General features: G+C 45.4%; 1 protein-coding gene and 1 pseudogene across 1 annotated transcript in view; one reads left to right on the forward strand and one right to left on the reverse strand.

Annotated features, from left to right (window-relative positions):
* Positions 1-751: 751 nt before the first annotated feature.
* The window catches only part of CWH43 (cell wall biogenesis 43 C-terminal homolog), a 59,495-nt gene continuing 36,943 nt past the window's right edge, over positions 752-23,303 (forward strand). The window contains exons 1-8 of the mRNA XM_041726160.1: positions 752-803; positions 2,850-3,041; positions 6,977-7,097; positions 7,530-7,684; positions 10,599-10,800; positions 15,302-15,390; positions 18,803-19,060; positions 21,893-22,015. Coding sequence (XP_041582094.1) covers positions 761-803; positions 2,850-3,041; positions 6,977-7,097; positions 7,530-7,684; positions 10,599-10,800; positions 15,302-15,390; positions 18,803-19,060; positions 21,893-22,015 — 1,183 coding nt within the window. The 5' untranslated portion in view covers positions 752-760. The remainder of the gene's footprint in view (positions 804-2,849; positions 3,042-6,976; positions 7,098-7,529; positions 7,685-10,598; positions 10,801-15,301; positions 15,391-18,802; positions 19,061-21,892; positions 22,016-23,303) is intronic.
* Positions 13,041-13,517, reverse strand: LOC121473624 (annotated as a pseudogene).

The following is a 23,303-nucleotide window of genomic DNA, read 5'->3' on the forward strand; positions in this document are numbered from 1 at the left end:
AAACAAAAAAAAATAAAGTGAATTAAAATAAACTGCTTTCAGAAGGTTCCAAAAAAAAATTTCTGTCTCTGCCTCTCATGAATAAATAAATAAAACCTTAAAAAACTAAAGCAAATTAAAATAAATTGCTTTCAGAAAGTTCCAAAAAAAAATTTCTGTCTCTGCCTCTCATGAATAAATAAATAAAAATTTAAAAAAACTAAAGCGAATTAAAATAAACTGATTTCAGAAGGTTCCAAAAAAAAAATGTCAAGGCTCCCTGGGGTGTGGTAATATTTGAGGGCGCACCGCGGGCCTGGCTCGCCGGCTCCGCCGGGATGCGCGGGTCTCCCCTGCGTCCTCACTCTCCAACATCGTCTTTCATGGAGTCAGGAGGGCAACACGGTGCCCTCCCATCAGCTATTTTCTCTCCCCTGAGCAAGGGCTGCGACGTCTCTAAAAGCCTCGGAAAATCCGAGGTCGCAGCGCCCGGGGCGGGCGGGGGGGGCGCCGCCTGCTTAGTGCGGAGCTGAGAGGGTGCAGCGGGCTCCACGGGGCCGACGCCAAGGTCCTGGGGCCCCCTCCCGCTCGCAGCGCGCGCCGCGCCCCTTCCCCGGGCTGGGCCCGACGGCGGGCTCCGAGGCCCCGGGAGGCGGCGCGGGCTGGGCGGGGGCGGGGGCGGGGGCGGTGGCGGCGGGGGCCCCACCCCACCCCACCCCACCCCACCCCACCCCGGCCCGGCTGGGGCTCCCAGGGCGCGGCGGGGCGGGTGCATGCAGCCATGGCCCGGCTGTGGCGAGAGCTGCTCCTGGAGAGCCTCCTGGGTAAGTCGAGGCCGCTGGCGCACGCGCGGGGGCCGGGAGGGAGCACAGCGGGCCGCAGGCGAGTGCCCTGGAAACTTGTGGCGCCCAAGCCAAGAATTAAAAAAAAAAAAAAAAGCAAAAAAAGCAGCAGCCCAGACTTAGATTGAGGATTGGGGGGTGGGGGGGGTAGTGGGATGCGCCCGGCTGTCGGCGTGGAGGCCCCGCCCCCGCCCCCCAGACCTCCAGGCTGCTGAGCCTCAGCCCGGGCCCTAAGCGCGGGGGCGGCCCGGGGCGCAGGTGCGCGGCGCGTCCCTAACCCGCCCAGGACCCGGCGGCGGCGCCCCCAGCGGCCCCGCGAAGAGGCCCGGAGAACGACTGCGGGTGTGCTCGTGCCGGACGCGGAGGATGAGAATCGGAATTCCCAGACACACGTTTGGGAGCAGGCTGTAATCTCGGGGTCACTGGGAAGCATTCCTTTGGCCCGGAGAGGCTCCTTCCTAAAGATTTTCTGCAAGCTGCTGATATATATATATGTATATATAAATATATATATATTTATATATATATTTTACGATTTTATTTATTTATTCATGAGAGAGGGGGTGTGGTGGGGCAGAGACACTGGCAGAGGGAGGAGCAGGCTCCATGCAGGGAGCCCGACGTGGGTCTCTATCCCGGGTCTCCAGGGTCACGCCCTGGGCTGCAGGCGGCGCTAAACCGCTGGGCCACCGGGGCTGCCCTTGGAAGCTGCTGATATTCAGAAGAGTCCTCCCCCCTCCCCACTTTTTTCCCTGGCTCGGAACGTGTCTTCTAAGTACAGGGCCGTGAAGTGAGTCACATTCAGTAAGTACCTAGGGTGCCGGGTGCTGGGCCCTCCGTCGCACTTCGTGCTCACAGCCCTGTGAGGTCCCTGAAAGAGCTACTCTGTTGCTTACGGAAGTTGGGCTGAGAAGGGGCTGGGGGGGGGGGTTACTATGCAGGGGGTTACACAGCTGCCCTCGCAGTCAGACTCCCCGGGTGGAGGTTCGCTCTTGCCGCCAGCTCCTCTTTCCACCTTGGGCTATTATATTGGGAAATCTCAGAAGTTTTTTGTTTTCACGTTTGTAAGAGGGGGGCAAAAAGTGTCCATTTCACAGAACATGAGTTGGATGAGGAATAAGAAGGATGATCTCTGTAAATATTTAGCACAAGGGCTGGCACGGCGTAAGTGCCCATTAGTTCATTATCATTCCTGTAGAGGATCCTACCGTCAGTAGTTGGCAGAGGTGAGCCTGACTTCAGTTCTAGGTCTTTCACTACCCTATACTGTCTCCTAAGGTTAGGTTTTAAAAATCCACTTAAGAGAAAATGATTGTTGCCTAACTAACCTGCCTTGGGGTGTGGTCTGGAGTGGGAGGAAGAGAGGGAGTCCTGCTGTTTGTCTCTTTCTTCCTTTCCTTTCCCTTTCCTTTTCCCTTTCCCCTTTCCTTCCCTTTCCTTTTCCTTCCCCTTCCCTTTCCTTTCCTTTCCCTTTCCTTTTCCTTTCCCTTTCCCTTTTCCCTTTCCCTTTCCCTTTCCCCTTTCCCTTCCCTTCCCTTCCTTTCCCTTTCCTTCTTCCACCCAATGCGGGGCTTGAACCCACAACCAGAGAGATCAAGAGTCGCATGCTCCTCCAGCTAAGCCAGCCAGGCACCCCGCTTTGTTTCTCTTTTTGATTCTCATGATGTTGCTCTTTATAGAAGGGTTGACTTAAAGACATTTCATCAGTTAGGGTCCTAACAGAAAATCCAGTTCAACCCAGATGATCCAGATGAAGAGGTTTCAAGGGAAGGCTGAGCTTGCGGGTGTGAACAAGCTTAAAGGAATAAGCGGGGTGTCAAGGGACTCACCACAGCAGGCCCCATGCTCCTCCTGGGACACTGCGCTGCTGGTGTGGGAAGGAGGGGAATTTGGTAGTGGAAGCCGGTTGAGGTCAGAACGGTGAAGGAGGGCTGACCAGCCAGAGGGGGTACAGTGGCAGGATATCTGTTTGTAACAAGGACACATTTACACTTGCTCCTTAAACATTGTTTTTTTTTCTCCCCCTAGGTTATGTTTCTTGGTCTCTCTGCCATGGCCTGGGACCAATGATCTATTACTTTCCCCTGCAAACTCTAGAACTCACTGGGCTTGAAGGTTTTGGCATAGCATTTCTTTCTCCAATATTCCTCATACTTACTCCTTTCTGGAAATTGGCTAACAAGAAGTGGATGCTAATCCTGTTGCGGTTAATTACTGTGGGTAAGATTTAAAAGTGCTTCTTCTTCTTCTTTTTTTTTTTTTAAGGATTTTATTCATCTGTGTGTGTGTGAGAGAGAGAATGAGTGTGAGCACGAGCAGAGGGGAGAGGCAGAGGGAGAAGCAGGCTCCCCATTGAGCAGGGAGCCCAACATGGGGCTCGATCCCAGGACCTGGGACCATGACATGAGCCTAAGGCAGATGCTTAACCAACTGAACCAGGGCACCCAGGTGCCCCTAAAAGTGCTTCTTTAAGGATTTCTTTTTCTTTTTTTTTGGCAAAAAACAAGTGAAAATATGTAGACTGTTCTTTGAATGTTAAATGATGAAATGAAACAAGATTCCTCTTTCTCTTATGGCTACCTGAGAGAGTTTTAGTGGAACTGGAAGGCTAGACCAAGAGGCCACGTCTTTTACATTTCTAATTTTTCTGTCAGATTGGAAAGCCTAAAAAAAAAAAAAATCACTGAAATGAAAAGGGAGAACAGACCAACTTTTGAACATTTTGTGTTCTTTTTCCACCTATGACATACAAGTCAGAAACCATTAAAAATTGTTGAAAGCTACTGCATGAAAAGAGGAAAATTATGCATGATGAGTGCTATATAGTGAGCAAAGTCAAGCAACGAATTAGGAGAGATACTTGCAACTCTTAGTCAAAGAGCTAATTTCACTAACATACAGAGTTCTTATAAATCAGTAATAAAAAGGACCAATAGCTCAATAGATAACAGAACAAGGAATACAATCAATTTATTGGAAAGGAAATATAATTGATTCTTAAAAAACATTACAATGAATACAAATAACACACATATATTTGTATGTAGCTTCATGTACTGGATTGCCAAAGAACAAAATCAAGTAACCCTGTATTACAAGGATGGGAAAGCAGGCACTCAGACATTGCTGGTGGGAATATAAATTGGCACAAGTTCTGCCAATAATAATTTAGCAGCATTTATCAAAATTACAAAGGTATATACATTCTCTTTTGCTCAGCAATTCCACTTCTAGGAATATAGCCTACGGATATACTCACATGCATGTTAAAAGGGTGAAAATACAAGGTTATTTAATCATTGCAACAATATTTATAATCACAAGATAAGAAATAACCTAAATGTCATGTATATAGGATAGGTTAAGTAAATTATGATTTTGAAACTTGGAATACCATAGAATACTGTGCAGCTACATAAAAGAATGAGACATTACTTATCTAAGGAAATGGGATGTTCTTTAAAATATGTTAAGTGGAAACCAAAGATGCACTAAACTGTGTGCAGATGCTAACATCTGTGTAAGAAAGTTTAGATGGAAATATATTTAGTATCTAATTGAACATGCATTAAATAGCTTTAGAAGGATTAAAAAAAAACCATAGCATTTGAATGTGGTATCTAGCTAGACACCGGCATAAAAGGGCAACTTAACGACATATACCCTGGTATCTTTTGAATTCTGATTTTGAGAATGTTACATTGCCGAAAACTAGCAATGAAAAATTGTGTGTGTTTTTTTTTAGCAATTAAGAATTTTAAATGTACACTTACTATCGCAAAGAATTGAGAGTGTTCATATTAATAAATATTGGGAATCCCTGAAGAGGCACCAGTAGTAAAAATGTAAGAGGGTGGGGTCACGGAAGAAACATGTTTTCTAAGCAGAAACACCAGACCTCACTGGGGTTGACTCCATGGCTGAGAACTCCGGATGTCTTGCCCTTCTGCTCTAATGCACTTGGCCTTCTGAGTGGTTTCCAAGTGGCATTTGTTCATGAACCACACTGTATATTCCTTCTCTCTGGAAACAGTCATTTGACTTTTTTTTCCCCAGAAACAGTGGCAGGGATTACTGGGAAATTGCCTCTGCTTTTCTATGGGCCAGCCCGTGGAGGAAGCAGAACAAGGTTAGTGCAGTGAGCTCTGCGGAGACCCATGAGGATGCAGGACTCTGGCTTTTTAAGATCCTGAGCTCAGAAAGAACAGTGGTAGAGAACACTGGGGGAAAAAAAATGCCCCCTATATGAAGACGGTCTCCATAAGAATGGAAAGACCCATCAAACGGCTGTGAAAAACATCAGCTCCAGAAATAATAAAAATGAGACATTCTACCCTGAATTGAGTCCCTAGTAACTGAGTGAAACTGCCCTGGGCTTGCAGCATCCTTCTCTGAGTTACTGGGGCCGAGTGTTGCACATTTCATTTTCTCATCCCATTCCCTGGTTGGCTTTATGGGAATGGTCTCATCAGCGGCCCCTTTCCGGTTGCTTTTGCTCAATGCTGCTTGTACCAGCCTTACCCACAAAGTTATGGACTGAGAGTCCCTGGGGCAGTTTTTGATTATTTAAGACCACTTCTGGTCGCTGTAAGGGATGTGATATTACTAAGTCTGGGGGAGGGGGCGGTGTTTGGGATGCTTCCTGTTGGGATGCTTCCATCACCTTGAGTAGAGGTAGACTCAATTTTGAGAAAACAGCGTGGGTAGGAGAGTGACACAGAGATGAGGATGAAGAGGCGGTGTCGGCCAGGTGCTCTTCTGGGTGGCCACCGAGCTTTGCTGAGGTTAAACAGAGGCTGATGTAAGCCATGCTTTGCCTTAAAACTCCTTTCAGATGCTTCCTCTGGAAGTGAAACGACTTGGTGTTTCAAGAGGCCTAAGGTACCTAATGTAACCAGACAAGATCTGGGTGTTACATGCTATCGTCTCTGGTGCCTCAGCTATTTTCTTTTCTTTTCTTTTCTTTTCTTTTCTTTTTTTTATTTTAAGATTTTATTTATTCATGAGAGACACAGAGAGGCAGAGACATAGACAGAAGGAGAAGCAGGCTCCATGCAGGGAGCCTGATGTGGGACTCGATCCCGGGTCTCCAGGATCACGCCCTGAGCCAAAGGCAGGCGCTCAACTGCTGAGCCACCCAGGCGTCCTAACCTCAGCTATTTTCAGCAAATTACTATGCACTCAACTATTAAACTGCTTCATACTCCTATTGGTTTAGGTTATTTCTTTCCTTAAAAATTTTGATCCAAAAAAATTTTTTTTTGATCCACTAGAATGGCTATAATCAAAAAGACAGGTGGCAACGAGCGTTGGCAAGGATGCGGAGCATCTGGAACCCTCACACATTGCTGGCAGGAATGTGACTGGTGCAGCCGCTTTGGAAAACAGTTTGGCAGCTCCTCAAAATGCTAAACAGAGTTACCACCTGACCTAACAGCACCACGCCTTGGTGTAGACCCAAGAAAAACGAAAACCGTGGTTCACATATGACCTTGTAGGCAAACAGTTGTGGCAACTTTATTCTTAATAGCCAAAGGATGGAAACAACCCAAACGCCCATCCCTGATGAATGACTGCACAAAACGCACTCTGTCCTGGCAGTGGAATATTATTCAGCCATAAAAAGGAACAAAGTACTATAGTATGGAGAAGTCTTGAGAACCTTATGCTAAGTGAAAGAAGCGGTCACAGAAGGCTGCATATTACATGGTTCCATTATACAAAATGCTCAGAATGGGAAAAATCCATACAGACAGGAAGCAGATGAGTGATTGCCAGGGGCTGGGGGAGAAGGGAGGAGGAAAAAGGAGTGTCCGTTAATGGGTATAGATTTCTTTTTTGGGGTGGCAAAAATGTTCTGGAACTAGATAGTGGTAATAGTTTTTTTTTTTTTGATAGTGGCAATAATTGCACAACTTCGTGAGTGTATTAGAAACCATCGAACTGTACACTTTAACATAGTAGATTTTATGTTGTCACGAATGACATCACAAATTTTTTTTAAAAAGATTATGTATTAACTCGTGTGTATGCTATATTAACTTTGTCTTCCTGAGTGTAAAGACGGCATCAGACGCAACAGTTATCAAAAGCCGATGGTGCAGTTCCCATGCGCAGTTGCTAGAAATGTTTAGCTCTCCTTCGTTCGTTTGCAGGCAGCGTAGCCTCCTTCCAGGCTTCGAATGCCAGGGTTCGGCTGGTGGTCCTTGCCCTTGGTGTGTCTTCCTCGCTGATCGTGCAGGCTGTGACATGGTGGACAGGAAGTGGCCTGCAAAGGTATGGTATCTCATGTCTGTAGACAAAGGTTCGTATCTTATGCCCGTAGACAAACACGTGTGATCACTTACGGACGGGGAAGTTGGGACCAGGAGTTCCAAGTGATAGTATTCATTTTGCATGTAGCTGGTAAAAGTCTCTCTCTCTCTCTCTCTCTCTCTCTCTCTCTCTCCCTCCCTCTCTTTTCTTTTTCCTTTTCACAAAATCAGAACATGAATACTTGCCATCAGTCTCCATAATATTTCGAGACTTAAGGAATCATAAGTTGCCTGGGTAATGGATGATATAAAGACTAAGGCATGTTCCTTACTGCAAATTACTACTCACAGGACTATTTCATACCCTCGTTCTCTGAAATTATGAAATTCACTGTGAACACAGTACAGTGAAACCCCATCAAGAAGTCGTTAAACGTATTTTTCGTACTTACAGGTTCCTCCGAATCTGGGGATTCATTTTAGGACAGATTCTTCTCCTTGTTCTCCGCATATGGTACACTTCGCTAAACCCAATCTGGAGTTATCAGATGTCCAATAGAGTGATACTGACATTAAGTACCGTAGCCACACTTGATCGCATTTGCACAGGTAAGGGTACGCCCAATTTATTTAGGAATTTGCTCTCTTGCATAGTTTACTTTTCTTATCTGAACGCAACACACCTTGAAAAGATAGAAAGTCTTTCTGCACGCTCTCTCCTTTTCAGTTTTCTTTCCCTCTGAAATAGGGAGAGTTTCCCTTTTCCTCTGAAACCGGCACAGCCAGTGGAGTCTATCTAAGCAGAAGGCACCTTTTCCTTGCCAGAACAGAGAGGGAAAATAAAAAGCCATTTCTGGCTCCTATCAGTGTGGGGTGGGAGGGTAAACCAGGCCTCAGACTCCCAGCTGGCTCCCAGCTCTGTCTTTCTCCCTTTTCCATCTGGATGGGGCTTCCCGGAATGAGACCCTGCATCTAGGAAGAGAGATCTCTTCCTCTGTCCTGACCCCAGGATATCCCTTAAGCCTATGAGAAGTTAGTTGTGAGCAAGGGCTGTGAGAACTATCTAGGCTTGTGTGCGTGTGTGTGTGTGTGTGTGTGTGTGTATATATTTTCTTTTCTGGGAGATATATATATATATATATATATATACACACACATATATATTATAGATTATTTATATAAATCTATAAATTTAGATTATTTATTAATTTATTTGAGAAAGAGAAGCAAACAAGCAGGGGAAGGCCAGAGGCAGACAAGCAGAAACGTGGGGGGGTGGGGGCCTTGATCCCAGGATCCTGAGATCAGGACCTGAGCTGAAAATCGAGAGTCAGAGGCTTAACAGACGGAGCCACCCAGGCGCCCTGGGAATCTGAAGATATTTCAGCTCCAAGTCTGAAGCTTGAAAAGAAAGGAAATCTTGCATATTTACAGCCCCTTTGAAGTCCCCTGTCTCCCTCTGGAGCTGGCTTTCTCAGAGACGTACACACACCCAGCTTGGATGTTTGCTCCATATGTTAACTTGAGATCCTTCTGAAAAAAAGGGAGAAGTGTTACTAGATTCTGGTTAACTTGCACCTGGCTTTTTGTGTAAGTCTCAGTGAGTCACTGTTCTTTTGTCCACACCAGGAGAAATCTCACAGATTAATGGAAGTGTAGAAGGCTTTGGCTCACCGTGAACAAAGTGCTTGTATAATCCCCCTCTGGCCCCAATTCTGGCATGAAACCGGGGCATTGGGAATAAGGGGGCACTGGGCAAGCAAATTGGACATTAATATTAGAACGTTTAGGACGCTGTCTGGCGCCCTAATACATGCTTTGTGTTTTATGAAACAGTAACACCCAAAGGCGGCAACTCAGGCGGCAGATTTCACAGGTACAGCCTGATAAGGATTGAACGTCAGGGTATCGTTTAACATTTCCTGACTTGAGTTTTCTTCTTTCTCTCCCGTTTTAAATGTATGTGACCCAGTTGTGGGTCCCTTCCTGCTTTTGCCCTGTGCCTCATTTACAAAATTCCAGACTCTTCACCAGTTTCCCCAGAATATCCGATCACACCAGGCATTTTTGTAGTTTTTTTTTTTTTTTTAATTTTTGTAGTTTTAATCGAAGCTTAGGTGGGGCCCTGGGGGAGGAGTCCCCCACCGGAGGACACAACAGTGATGATGAGCAAATTTAGTTTAGAGCTCTCTTTCCCTAAAGACTGCTCAGTCTCCCGGCCTGGCCTCCTCTGTCTTCACACCCACCCCAGCATCCCCGCAGCTCCCGGCTCTGCTCCCGTCCTTTGACTCCTTTATTAGCAGGAATAGCTTTCCTCCTCCTTGTGAAGTCCAGCTACTAGCCCCAGAGGCAGACCCGAGGGCTTTCTTCTACCCTGCAGAGAGCATTACCTGTATCACGGGGCATCTGCCCAACAGGTTCTCTGTTCCTACAAAGAAATTCTTATGCTCAGGGTGTGATCCCGGAGTCGCATATCAGGCCCCCTGCAAGGGAGCCTGCTTCTCCCTCTGCCTGTGTCTCTGCCTCTCTCTGTGTCTCTTATGAATAGATAAATAAAATCTTACCAAAAAAATTCGAAAAAAAGAAATTCTTCTGCCTGCAGTCTGCCCAATTCTTAGGTTTTTGTACTTGAAGTCATTGCTGCGATGGAAGGAGAAAACCTCTCGGTTAAAGAGTCCCATGAAGTATGGAACAGTTAGGCCCACAGGCACCGGAACCCGTCTTGTCTGAGCTCTCTTTACGTGCAACATGATCTTGGACAAGTGACTTGTTCCCTCTGGGCCTCAGTTTTCAAATCTGTAAAATGGGACTAGCGATAGAGTCTGCCTCATGAGTTGTGAGGATGGAATGAGTTCATGACCCTCAGTAACTGGTCGGTCAGTGTACTGCTGTTCCTCCGGGCACATAGCAGGTTACATGAGAGCCCTGTTCTGCGGAGGACACGGCCGGGTATCCTGGTTGTGGACGCCTCTGCTCCCCAAACATACCAGCCTCTTTTTCTCTATATATTTTTGCTCATACTGTTAACATCACATGAAGTAAATAACTTGCTGAATTTTCTTTCTTTCTCTCTCTTTTTAATATTTTATATATTTATTTGAGAGACAGACAGAGAGAGGGCTCAAGTGACGGGGAGGGGCAGGGGGAGAAGGAGAAGCAAACTCCCCCCTGAGCAGAGAGCCTGATGTGAGGCTCCATCCCAGGACCTTGAGATCATAACCGGAGCCAAAGGCAGACGCTTAACTGACTGAGCCCCCCAGGCGCCCCACTTGCTGTGTTTTCACTTGTGAAATTCCAGAATGCTTGGGTCTCCCTTACCATTCCCGATCCAGCCCGCCTGGAATGGTCTCTCCCGCCAACTAGCTTCTCAGCACGCTCTGCTCTGTATTGTAGTTTCATGTTTCAACTTTCCTTCTGAAATAAGCTCCTGGAAGCCAGGTGCCATCTCCTAACTTGCTAAAAGTCCGTGAAAGGTAGAGGGTAAATTTCCCCATAAGTGACTGTTTTCCATTTTTTATCCTAGACGGTGACGGCAATAAACCAGAGGGAAAAAGACCTGGAGAGGCAGCCAAGGGCACGGCCTCCAGACCTGCCTGGTGGTTGGCAGGGGCTGCCTTTGGCAGTCTCGTGTTCCTCACCCACTGGATTTTTGGAGAGGTCTCGCTTGTTTCCAGATGGGCAGTGAGTGGGCACCCCCACCCAGGGCCAGATCCTAACCCCTTTGGGTGAGTTTCGATTTGGGTGCAATCAAGAATTTGGCTATTATGGTTGAAGGAAGTACTTCTTTTGCCAGGTAGATATTTCATATTTCCCTTTCCTGAGATAGCAAAAACACTGCGTGGCATTATTACGTGCGTACCGTGGAGATGGAGCCAGGGGGTGTCCGCCCCCGTGCTGAAGGATTGCTGGAAAGCAGGTGATGGGGGGCTAAGGGATGTGCACGGCTACGTGAGAGGTTCTGGGAGCTCCTGCTTGGGCCCTCTGAGGAATCCCCGCATGGACGAGCATCCTCAGGGGCAGGAGAGACAGTTCCTCCAGACCCCTCTCTGGCATTTGGTGGGATGGGACCACTGTGCCCTGATGAGAGAGACCAGGTTGGCAGCCTGGGCATCGATCTGTATCCTCTAGGAGGAGGGAAGCCCAGGGAGATCTGTGCATCGCCCGGTGCTCGCTCCAACCACGGGGCACCGGGGAATCCGCAGCCTTGGGTTTAAGCGTTGGTTCGTGTACTTGGTCCTTATTCACCCTCTCTCTAACCTTTGGGATTCCCCTTTTCTCCTGTGTTCAGGCCCAGCCTTTCACGTAAAAAGATCAGAAGAAGCTTTAAAACATCCGCCTCAGATAACTGTTTTCTCTTCAAGTGTGGAGATCCCCACATTTGGAGACGTGCAACTGCCTGCTGGATCCTTCCCCAGCGGACGTGAGAGCATCCCCCCCACTCCCCCTCCCCCGGGGGGCCTCAAGCTCAGCCTGTCTGGGTCTGGCCTCGGCAGTGCCCAGGCCCAAACCTGCTCCTCTTCCTCCCTGCCTCACCCTTTCTGGCTGCCACCCCATCTGCCAAGCCAGGATCCAGGAGTCATCCCACAACTGTGTCTTTCTCATTTTCTGCATCTGTTTGGCACGAAGCCGAGTCAATTCTACTGCTTCTCTCAAATCTCTCCCCTCCCCTCACTCCCGCTGGCGTGTGCCCTTGTGGAGCCCCCACCGTCTTTCTTCTAGGCTTCCTCTCTTGCCTCTTAATGGTCTGTCCTCGGTGTGCCCTTCCCCGCACTGCCCTGGAGGGTGCTCTCCAAAATGCAGGTCTGACCCCCGTCAGTCCCCGGCTTGAAACCTGTGAGTGGTCTTTCCATACGAGGTTGTGTGAGACAGGATCTGCTCCCCAACCCCACTTCCTTTTACAGACACTTCCCACCTTACTCTGGTGCTTCACCTGAGCTGAAATCACTTTCAGTTCCCTAGAGGTGCTGGACTGTTGTGGGCCTCCATCTGCAGGTGTGTGCTCTTCCTTCCATCTGGGCTGCCGTCTCTGCCTTGGCAAGCTCTTATTCACCCTCCAAAACCCAGCACGGGCATCTCCTCAGTGAAGTCTTCTCTCATTATCCCAAGGGTTTCTCGATACCACATCCTACCTTGAATCCCACGCCCACCCTATTATATCCTTATTATTAATCCGTGTCACAGTTTTCTTATTTTGCAGTTATTTTAGGTCTTTCTTCCTTTCGAGACACTAAGCTCCTTGAGGTTAGGGAATGGGAAAAAGAACTACTATTTATGACTTCCTCTGGGTCAGGTGCTTGAGCTAGTATGTTATCTCCCTCAGAGTCTGTATCTCTGCTCCCGGATGCCTTAGCATCTTTGGGGGAAAGGGAGAAAAGGAAGAAAGGAAGAGAAGGGAAGGGAAGGAGTTTATTCTCATGGGTTAAAGCTTTGTTTCCAAAGTTCCCTATGAAAACAGGCTCAGTTGTATGGAAGAGCGGAAGGAGAACTGGGCGAGGGCTCCGAGACCAGGCTTACAGGCTGAGGTCCTGGTTAGCCAACAGCAAGTCATCATTCAACTGTGGACCAGTCCCAATGTGTCCCTGGCCTTGTGTTCCCCACCTGTAAAATTAGGTGTTTTGTTTTGTTTTTTTTTTTAAAAAAGTATCTTTATTATAAGGAAAATACACAGCAAAACAGAGCTGGAAAGTGGTGTGGGTAGAAGATCTAGAAAAACTTAATCACAAAACAAGCTGCTCAGTTACCAAACAAGCTGTTTAAACATAGCTTCCTGCTGTGAGGGAGCGTGATTTAGCCCTTATCTTTCCCACCTTGCCTGATTCAAAAAAGTCTGCTCTTAGGGCTGGGCCCCGAGAGCCCCATTTTCCAATCTGTTCTCTTCCTGGAGCTTGGGAAAGGTGATATAGTTCTCAGGCTTTCAAGATACAGAAGACAATACGGAGAAGGAAAGGATGTTCTAACCCTTTGGTCCAGGGTTATCCCCAGCCCTGTCCCTCAGTATTTGTTGATGCCAAAGAGACGAACCCCATGGAATTGGGGTAACTTAGGCAGCAGTACGCTAAGCAATGAGGCTGTGTTGCTGAGGAAGTGAGCAGCATCGTACTTGGTGTAGAAGCTGGCCAGGAGGTAGAGTACAATAGGAGAGACGCTGAGGAATTTGCGGGAAGAGGTAAATTGGAGCCCAAGTCTATCCATTCCCAGTGTGTCAGTAGCCGAGCCTTTCCTTGGTCCGGGGTCTCAAAGGGTGTCCCTATCACCGTATGTAAGAAGACATACGTAGCCAAGTTATGGATGACGTTGGTCAGGGTCCAGACAACAGGTCCGCTGAAGAAGGGGGAACCACATGCAGCAGTCCGACCAAGCTGATGTAGGCCAGCCAGATGGCCCGGCTATTCATCACTCTAGTGTTGGGGTTTACTTCGCTGTGTGCCACCCCCACATTCATCCTGCGGGCTTCACAAGCCGGTCCGACTTCGAGGTATTTTGTTTTTTAAGACATTTTATAATCCTGTCTGTTGGAGTGAGACACTGAAGATGGAGATGCATCTCAGGAGACCAGCATTTCCCAGGTCGTGTTCTGTGGAACACTGGTATCTTGAGGTGCTAACAGCCAATAAAATTAGTGTTTCTCAGAACCCTGTTTAAGAAATGTTGCCTTAGACCATCACCAGCCATGACCATTGTAGTGGGACTTGCTTCCTAAAATTCATTAGGTTCCACCTAAGGGAATGGGTCCTGGGGTAAGTGTTGATGGTGCAAAGAGGTGGGAGACAGGAGGAGGGTGAGGGAGAGGCCCCAGAGGGTGCTGAGCAGACTTCGGGTAGTGGAAGGATCAGTGCAGATGGTGGACCCTAGGAGAATGAGGGAGCGAGACAAACTGTGTCTTAGTGGCATTTCTGGCTTCCCATCAGCCCCTCCGAGTGCTCCCGACCTTGGTGCTCTCACTCATTGTCGTGCTTTCCACCTTCTGATATATCCTGCATTATTTGTTGTGTTTATTGCCTGTTCCTCCCTCACTGGCATGTGAGCCCTACAGAGGAAAGGGGTCTTCTTCTTCTTAGGATGTATCCCAAGCCCCTAGAACATAGCCTGGCACATAGCAGGTCGTCTTAAGCCTTTGTCATTGAGTTGGGGATAGAAAAGAGATCATCCATGTCCTTCATGGCCTTTTTTTCACATCTGATCTTCTGTAGACCCAGGATGATCCTTAACTTTGGAGGTGGGGGTAGGCAGGGTAGTGACTGAGAGCCTCACTCCTTAGCCTGAGGGCCTTCATTGGGTTCTCAGTCCAACTGGGGCTACTGTGTATGACCTCAGGAAGGTTACTTAAGTGCTCTTTGCCCCAGCATCTACCTCTGCATTTATGTTAGCGATTTGTAAGGATTAAATGAGCTAAATATATGTAAAAGTCTGAAAAAAAAGCACCCAGGAGGTAGTAAGTGCTGTGTTTTCCAGCTTAACTTACATCATAGCTATTTAATTGAGCGCCATGGTGGAGCTGCTATTGCTTCTGGATTTTCCCCTAAAGATGAGTTACAACATTTTCTTTCTCCTTTGCCAAAGTAGCAGAAGAATGAAATAGTTTGTGGTTGTTTTCAAACGCACACAACTATCAGTTAGTTACGGGGTTGACCGCAGTCCGAGAAAGGCCTGGACTGTATTGAGGCAGACAAAAGAAAGAAAAGAGGCAGACTACTTGGAAACGATGCCCAATGACTTTTTCTCTTTGTCTTCGAGAGAGTCCTTTAAAATGTCACACGGCCCGGGTGCCTGGGTGGCTCAGTCGGGTCAAGCATCATACTCTGGGTTGTGGCTCTGGTCATGACCTCAGGCCCCAAGCTGAGCGCAGAGTCTGCTTGTCTCTCTCCCTCTCCCTCTGTTCCTCCCCCTGCTCTCACCACACACACTCTCTCTCAATAAATAAAACCTTTAAAAACAAGATGTCACATGGCCAATATAGAGTCTGATTTAAAACTCAGTTGCTGTGTTTTACGTTGACCATGAAAGATGGAAGATGCTTATTTCAATTCTGAGCTGCTATGACTTCCCTGTTCTGAGTGGATTTAATACTGGTTTTCAGTGGGATCCCATGACCTCAGTTGGTTTTTTTTTTCCACCCTCATATTATGTCTTGGACAGACTAGAGGTAGGAGATATATTTCCGTTTTATATCTGGGACCTGAAATGTTAATGGCAGCCGATGCCCTACAGCGTGTCGTTTTCTTACAGAGGTGCAGTTCTGCTGGGCCTGGCAAGCGGACTGATGCTCTCAACGTGCCCATGGTTTCCCGGTTCCGGTTTAATCTGGTGGGTTACAGGTACGTGGAACCTGCCTGGAGGTGCACCCGGCATTCCGCTCTGCTTGACAATTTACTCGCGTGCGCGCCCAGAGTGGAAGTGGAGGCCAAGGCGGCCATACTGGTCTGCCACCATGGGTTCCAGGGCCTGCAGGCTCCAGGTTCCTGTGTCCCCCTGCTTCACTGCCTCTCTCCCCCTGGAGCTACGTACTGCTACCTCGTCTCCTGAACGAGGCATGTGTGTCAGTAACGGTTTTCCCCCGGGTCTGAAGAGGTGGAGGACAGCCATCACCACGTTGCCAGACCTCTCATCCTCCCCCAGATTCTGTGCTTCCCTGGTTCTCAGGGTCGTCCTCCTTGGCTCCTCACGCCCTGACCCAGCTTTGGGATCCACATTTGCTTCTTCAAAGGTTTTGACCCTCTCCTCCCAGGCACACCCGTCAGGATTACACAGTATTGAGGGAGGCCACCTTTGTTTTAGGAGCAACTACTTATTTTTATGGCTGTTTTATTACTCTGACTGAATTATGCCCCTCTTCTCCCTTCTCCTTAAAAGGCAGAAAAGATCAGAGTCGGTTTTAGTGTCAAAGACAAAACTCCCCACTCTGCAAAACCGTGTGTTGGGTTTCTGGGAGGAGAGATGCCCTTATATGTATTCATTAGCCAGGTGATTCAGAGCGTTGCCCTGGATGCCCCGTGTGGGTTCGAGCCTGAGTAGTGGACCACGTGGGCCGACTAGCGTGATAAGTAAACTTCCTTGCACCCCGGGTACCATCACTCTTGCGTGGAGACATACGTGTAACCCAAACAGATGGTTCAATTACCGAGCTGAGCCAGGAGCCACGTGAGCAAACCTCTGCAGTCACGTTGAGCTGTTTTTGCTGGCATGTGTATTTTCTGGTAGGCCTTCTATTTGGAGTTTTTGGAAGATTGTATGAGTTTGAATATAGAAGTAACCCTTCTTCTCATCTGAGAGATGCCTCATGAGATTCCTCAAGACAAGGGCCAGAGGCTTTAGACAATGCCAGATTGGCAGCGAGCCTAACAGCTTCTCAATCTGTACGCAGTTGTGGGAAGGGACGTGAAGCACATTGGAAGTCGGTTCAGCATGTGTTTCACACCTTTTCTCATGGAACATAAGCAACGTGCTTCCTTGGGCAGGTATTTGGCAGCTTCGCTTTAAACATAGGAAAACTGAGGTCCCCAGAAACATAAGTTGTTAAGGGACAGAAAAACTGGGAACCTAGAGTGTTATACTGATACTTATTTCCCTGGGTAAGTAGAGTCACAACTAATCTAATTTTGCTGTCTGTCTGAAGTATTATTATTATCTTTTTTTTAAAGATCTTATTCATTCATTCATGAGAGACACAGAGAGAGAGAGAGAGAGAGAGAGAGGCAGAGACACAGGCGGAGGGAGAAGCAGGCTCCATGCACTGGGAGCCTGATGTGGGATTCGATCCCGGGTCTCCAGGATCGCGCCCTGGGCCAAAGGCAGGCGCCAAACCGCTGCGCCACCCAGGGATCCCTGAGTAATGACTCTTAAAAATGCTTTTATCTCTTGACATGGTACTTGTACTTTTAAGACTCTTTTTAAAGGATTATTTTAAGGAAATGATCAAAGATGTAGTAAGAGATTAGTTGACAAAGAAAGATGTTCCTCATAGTGTTGGAAGCTTCATAAATGGCCAACAGTAGGAAAATGGTGGCTTATCTTGTGGTGTACTTATCTATAATGTAGTATATATACATAAAAATGACTTAGGAAAAAAACAATATTTTTTTTAAATTTTTTTATTTATTTATGATAGTCACAGAGAGAGAGAGAGAGAGAGAGAGAGAGAGAGAGAGAGAGGCAGAGACACAAGCAGGCTCCATGCACCGGGAGCCCGACGTGGGGTTCGATCCCGGGTCTCCAGGATCGCGCCCTGGGCCAAAGGCAGGCACCAAACCGCTGCGCCACCCAGGGATCCTGGAAAAAAACAATATTATGAGAAAATGTTCTTGATATAAAAAGAAAAATATGATCCCCAATATGTGATATGATTCCATTAGTGTAAACATACTTTTCTATATCCATAGAACAAGACTAAAGGGAAAAATCCATATGAGTATTGGCTGTGATTGGCTCTATCTTAGGTGATCCTTAACTGCTTTACAGTTTTACAGTATTTTTAGTATTTATTTTTAGTATTTACAGTATTTACAGTATTTTTAGTTCTTAAAAATACATTTTAAAAAATTTCTGCAGCAAATAGTCATTACCCTCATTGATTTCAAAAGGAAATGATTTTTTCATTATTAAAATAACCTTTGTCGGATCTAAGTATTATAGGGTCTGACTGTTGAGTTACACTCTGGTTGTCGAGGGTTCTGGAATCTGGTTCATGTGTTCACCTGCATGATGTTCTCTTTGAACTGGGGGCGGGGAGGGATAGACAGTCCCAGGGCTTTGCCCTGTGGTGGTACAAGTGGAGCTCGTTGACGGATGAGCACCAGGGAGCACTGGCTGGAGCCACATCCTGCTCCCCCCTAGTTTTCTGGAGCCCTTGCCCTAGCAGTGAGGAGCCTGCTGGAGACCTCCCTGGAGGGTAGGTCACAATTATACAACATGCATTGAACTGTCTGTAAAATGTCACATTCTCCGGAAAGGTGTTACACTGATGGCTCGGAACTGGGGTGCTGTAGACCCTGATGTGCTGTCTCAGAACTGATTTCACAGGAATTGGGAGAAATGTTACGCTCTCGGGTTTGGCTGAGCAAACAAGCAGATACTTACCAGTGCGTGCTGTGAACTGGGTCCACCAGGCTGTGGGGTCATGAATGAACAGCCTGCAGAATGGCTAAAGCAGTGAGTCCACCCATCCTGTCTCAGTCCCATCTTCTTTTGGGGATGTGTGCTTGGGAAAGCCCACTTACCTATTGTAGGCCAAGGGGCGGCTTTTAGGACATTCTTTAATGAAAGACCTTTCTAGAAACCACACTGACTTGACACGTTTCCTAACGCCTGGATCTGGCTGGTCAAACTAAACAGACATATATTTTTTGGTATTACAGATCATTGCGGGTTTTTTCAGGTTGGTTGTTTTTTGTTATGTTTTGTTTTGCTATTAGGATCTTAACATAAATAACCTAAAAATGCCTTTGTCTCTCTCCCTCTGCCCTTCCTGAAGAAATAGCTTTGGGCTGAGATTTACTAGGCTCACCTTCTGCCTCCAGTTGTGCATGTAACTAGCTGCGTGACCTTGAGCAAATCACGTTAACCATGCTGGACCTCAGTTTCTCATCAGTCTGGAGATTGGACTAGCCCTCGAGGTCCCTTCTGGCCCTGAGCGGCTATAAATTGGTCATCTTATGAGCTTATTATTTCTTTTATTGTAGAAAATGGAAGAGACCATTCTGCTCTTTTTCTTTTTCTCTCTGTCATGAACAGGAGCAGCTTCAGCCGCGGGCCTCCTGTACCTGCCCACGTGGGCAGCTGCTGTTTCTGGCTGGGTCCTCGCCCTCTTCACAGCATCCATGTGGCCTCAAGTGCTTGCACATCTTATTAGCTCAGGGTCAGGCCCTGGGAAAGCCATGACCATTGCCATGATATTTTATCTTTTAGAGATATTTTTCTGTGCATGGTGCACGGCTTTTAAATTTGTCCCAGGAGGTGTCTATGCTAGAGAGAGATCTGATGTGCTTTTGGGTGAGTATATTTGAAAGGTATGGATTAAAGTAACTGCTTGAAAACACCCTTCAGGCTGACTAGGATTTAGCACTTTACATGACTGGTGGAGATAAATAGGATGATCTTCCCTGTTTTATTAAAATAGACTGTCTTGGGACACCTGGGTCGCTCGATGGGTTAAGCATCTGCCTTCAGCTCAGGTCATGATCCTGGAGTCCCAGGATATAGCCCCAAACTGGGGTCCCTGCTCCACAGGGAGTCTGCTTTTCCCTCTGCCCTTCACCTCTCTTGTGCTCTCTTTTGCTCTCTCAAATAAATAAATAAAATCTTAAAAAAAATACTCTCTTGATAAAAAAAAAAAAACAAACTGGAGGAATGTCTAAATGACTACTTAAAAGATTTCTTAATTCATCAGTGAGTTTCATTAATATTTATTACTGCAAAGGCCTCTTAAGTAAATTAATTACAGGGAAAAAAAACCCCAAGTTTAATTCATAGTAGAGTATAAAGAAGTGCTGGGTACTGTTGTGTTACAGTATATGTTAGGAAAAGGCATGATCGTGGTGGTGCTCATGTTACTACTTTAGTATTGACTCATGAATATATAAGGGAAATTGTGATTTTTTTTTTTTTTGGTTTCCCCAAATCTTATCTATGATTTTTATTTACCGTATGTTTGCCAATAAAATAATTTTACATCTCTGAACCTTAGTCTAAATGGTAAATTCCCAAATCAGAGAATATTTTTTTCTGATTTCTGTGATTATAAACTATCTAGCAAAATGAAAATTTCATACACTTTAGCTAAGTTTAATATTTCAAAAATTGCCTTCTGGCCATGATGAAATTACCGATGTATACAGGCATACACATATCAGATGTCGCCTGTCATTTTAGTTTAAGCAAAACATATCAAACGCTTGTAGGATAAAAATTATGAAAAATTGAGGAGACAAAACATGTCAGTAGGGGATTCAGTCCTTGTTTGTTCAGAGATGCATTTTCCCATTTGTTCATGTATTCATTAAAAAAATGTTGGGCACCTGTATGTGCCAGGCACCATGCCAGGTGCTAGAGATTTAAGAGACATAGTCCGTGCCCATCTGGAGCTTCTGTGTAGTGAAGGTACCAGCATGCGGAACGTTAGATACGTACGGAATTACAGCTGGGGTGAGTTGTGCACAGGAGTCTGGGCTTCCACCTGTAGTTCCCCCTTGGGCCTTTGGTATTTTTTCCAACAACTGTACCTTTTCACATAAACTTTTCTACTCCCTGAGCTAGACATCTGGCAGCAAATGCTGATTTGGAAGCTATATTTTTTAAATTATATGAAATATTTAAAAACAACTGAAGATTTACTATTTTTGGTAAACTCTCGTGCTCTCATCCATGTGGACACATATATTGCTCCATTTCCTTTTTTAATTAATTAATTAGTTAATTAATTAATTAATTTATTTTTTGCATTTCCTTTTTTTAAAAGATGTATTTATTTGACATAGAGAGAAAGCACAAGCAGGGGCAGGGGCAGAGGGAGAGAGAGAAGCAGGCTCTCCGCGGAGCTGGGAGCCCGACTGGGGCTGGATCCCAGGACCCCGGGATCATGACCTGAGCAGAAGGCAGACAGACGCTCAACCGACTGAGCCACCCAGGCGTCCTGTTGCTGCATTTCCTCTGCAATAATCTTGGCTTTGCAAACTTTGTATTTCTTCTGGTTTCTTTCAGGTGTGTGTACTCTGCCCTGCTCTATCTTCTTGGCCAATGCCCTGCTTTTTTCTTACCCCAGCTTGCTTAGCGGTCTGCCATGTGGAGAAAGCGCACAACAGTAAGAGCCATTCTAAGCATGAGTTTATTTCTTCAGAATGTCATGAATGGTGTGTTTTGAGTTCTCTCTCACTACTCATGGGGCTGCTGAAACCACTTGGTTACAGTTGCATACAAGAAAGCATTTTTTTTTTTTTTTTTTAGTAAGAGGGACCATTGATAAGACCACAAAAATGAAGGCACGTTGGTAATGTTCAGCATAGCTTTTGATACAGTTGAAGAGAATCTGTGTTAAATCAGAAACTAGTAATGAATCTATTGTCAAGTTTACTCCTGCTATTTCCTGAAAATTGCATAGATTTTTGTTTTGTTTTGTTTTGTTTTTTTTGCTAGCCTTCCACCTAAGCTTAACTTCTACTTAATATCTCCCAATTTACACATCGGTCAGCCATACCTCTGTTTCCATTCTCATTGTATAGGACTTGAGAAGTATGTAAACCTTACATATAAGTTCCGTTGTAATGCATAGAACAGAGCTCAACTTCTCTGGCCGGCCTTATTGGCACAGTGTGAGTCCTGGCATGAGTCCTCCATGAGGACTCCCATCCCAGGCCAGAATTGCTGTCCCTAACATGGTTGGATTATGAATCTACATATATCCTCCTTTTATGCTCCACAACCTGGTGCATCTGAGGTCTTTTTCGGTGCAGAAAACTCAGTCCCTACAGCAAGCAGTTCCTTTCTTTCTTTTGTGCTCCACCCTCCTCTGCACAATCAACAGCAAAGTAGTCTATTACCAACCTAACAATGAGGAAACACTCAGGAAATTAAAAGACATTTCCCATCCAGGAAAGGCTGGAGTCTTGTCATTTAAAGTAGGGTTCCTAGGACCCTAGCGGATTTCTAAGGATCAATCCCAATTATCAGAAGCGCAACTAGAGTAATTGCTTAGGTACTGAGATAAATGAACTCAATAACTGAATTTTCAGGGTATGGCCATTGACATGAAATTTAGGCTCCTGGAATTTACCATTGGGAGGATTTGTGGATTAAAATGTAATATGTTCTTGCTTTCTCTTTTAACAGGGGCAGTGATGCTAATTATTGGACTGAATATGCTCTATAGTCCTAAGAAAAGCCTTGACTTTCTTCAAACAAAAAATAGTCCTAAAGTGCTTTTCAGAAAGAGTGAAAAATACATGAAACTTTGTAAGTTTTGCTTTCTTTTTTTTTAAAGCACCTAACTATCATAAAATTTCAAACATATATGAAATTAAAAAGTATAATGAAACCCTGGCGTACCCTTCACTCAGTTCCAACAATTTTTAACATTTTTGCCGGTGTTGTTAACAACTGTCTTCCTTACTCATTTTGGTGAAATACTTTGAAGCAAATCTCTGACAGCCTGTCATTTCAGCCACAACTTCTCGATTAATAGTCTTGTTTCACTTCTCATGTAAAAAAGATTATTTAACAGGAAGAGTTTCCAAAATCATTTGTTCTTATTAGAACTATTTCTATTTCAGATTATTTATTTCTTGTTTTCCTTTTTGGGGAGCTTAAATACACTAACATTTGGGATATTGATGAGCTAGAAACTCAGACATGAAGTTAGTTTACTATTCAATCTGATTAATTTCAAATGAACTAGATTAAATAAAAATGTTTATTGAACTGATAACACTCGCAGGTAGTGTATTAGGTGCAGTGCACAGCATTATGTAACTACACAGCATTATGTAGGAAACAAAGATAGCCCCCACCCTCAGTAACTTGGTATTTTTATAAAGGAGATAAAATATTTGGGGCGCCTGGGTGGCTCAGTGCTTGAGCATCTAGATGGCTTCTGCTCAGCTTGTGATCCCGGGGTCCTAGGATCGAGTCCCGCATCTGTCTCCCTGCAGGGAGCCTGCTTCTCCCTCTGCCTGTGTCTCTGCCTCTCTCTCTCTGAGTCTCTCATGAGTAAATAAATTTTTTTAAAAATCCTAAAATTTATTTTTAAAAGAAGATAAAGTACTATAGTATAAAGAGATAGAAAACAATTAAACTAAATAAAATCGTGATCTTTTTCTAAAAGAGATGCCACAAAGCAGTAAGACCATTATGTAAACACCTTCACATATGTTCCATCATAACTTGAAAATATTGTATTACAATTTAGGGGACATTTTTAAAATGTAGAGCTTTGTTTTCTGTGTTCTTATTTTTTTTAGGTGTGTCTCTTGAAACTAAGACCTGGTAGGTTTTGTTGTTTTTTGATCCTGACAATCTCTGTCTTTATAGTTGCTGTTGTGATTTGTAGCGGTCGTAGAATTAAAGTAGAATTAGTAACTAAATTAGTAGAATTAAGAACTAAGATTCTTTAGTTCATTCATCAGATCGAGGCATTGGGAACCATTTATTTACAAAGTTGTTTAGACAGTTCTGTGGAATTTTTTATAACAATTTTTTAGAGCCATTTTTGGTTTGAGCAGAAAATAGAGATTCCCTATATACC

This window comes from Vulpes lagopus, chromosome 12, assembly GCF_018345385.1.
Source record: "Vulpes lagopus strain Blue_001 chromosome 12, ASM1834538v1, whole genome shotgun sequence".
In the NCBI taxonomy this organism is placed as follows: Eukaryota; Metazoa; Chordata; class Mammalia; order Carnivora; family Canidae; genus Vulpes; species Vulpes lagopus.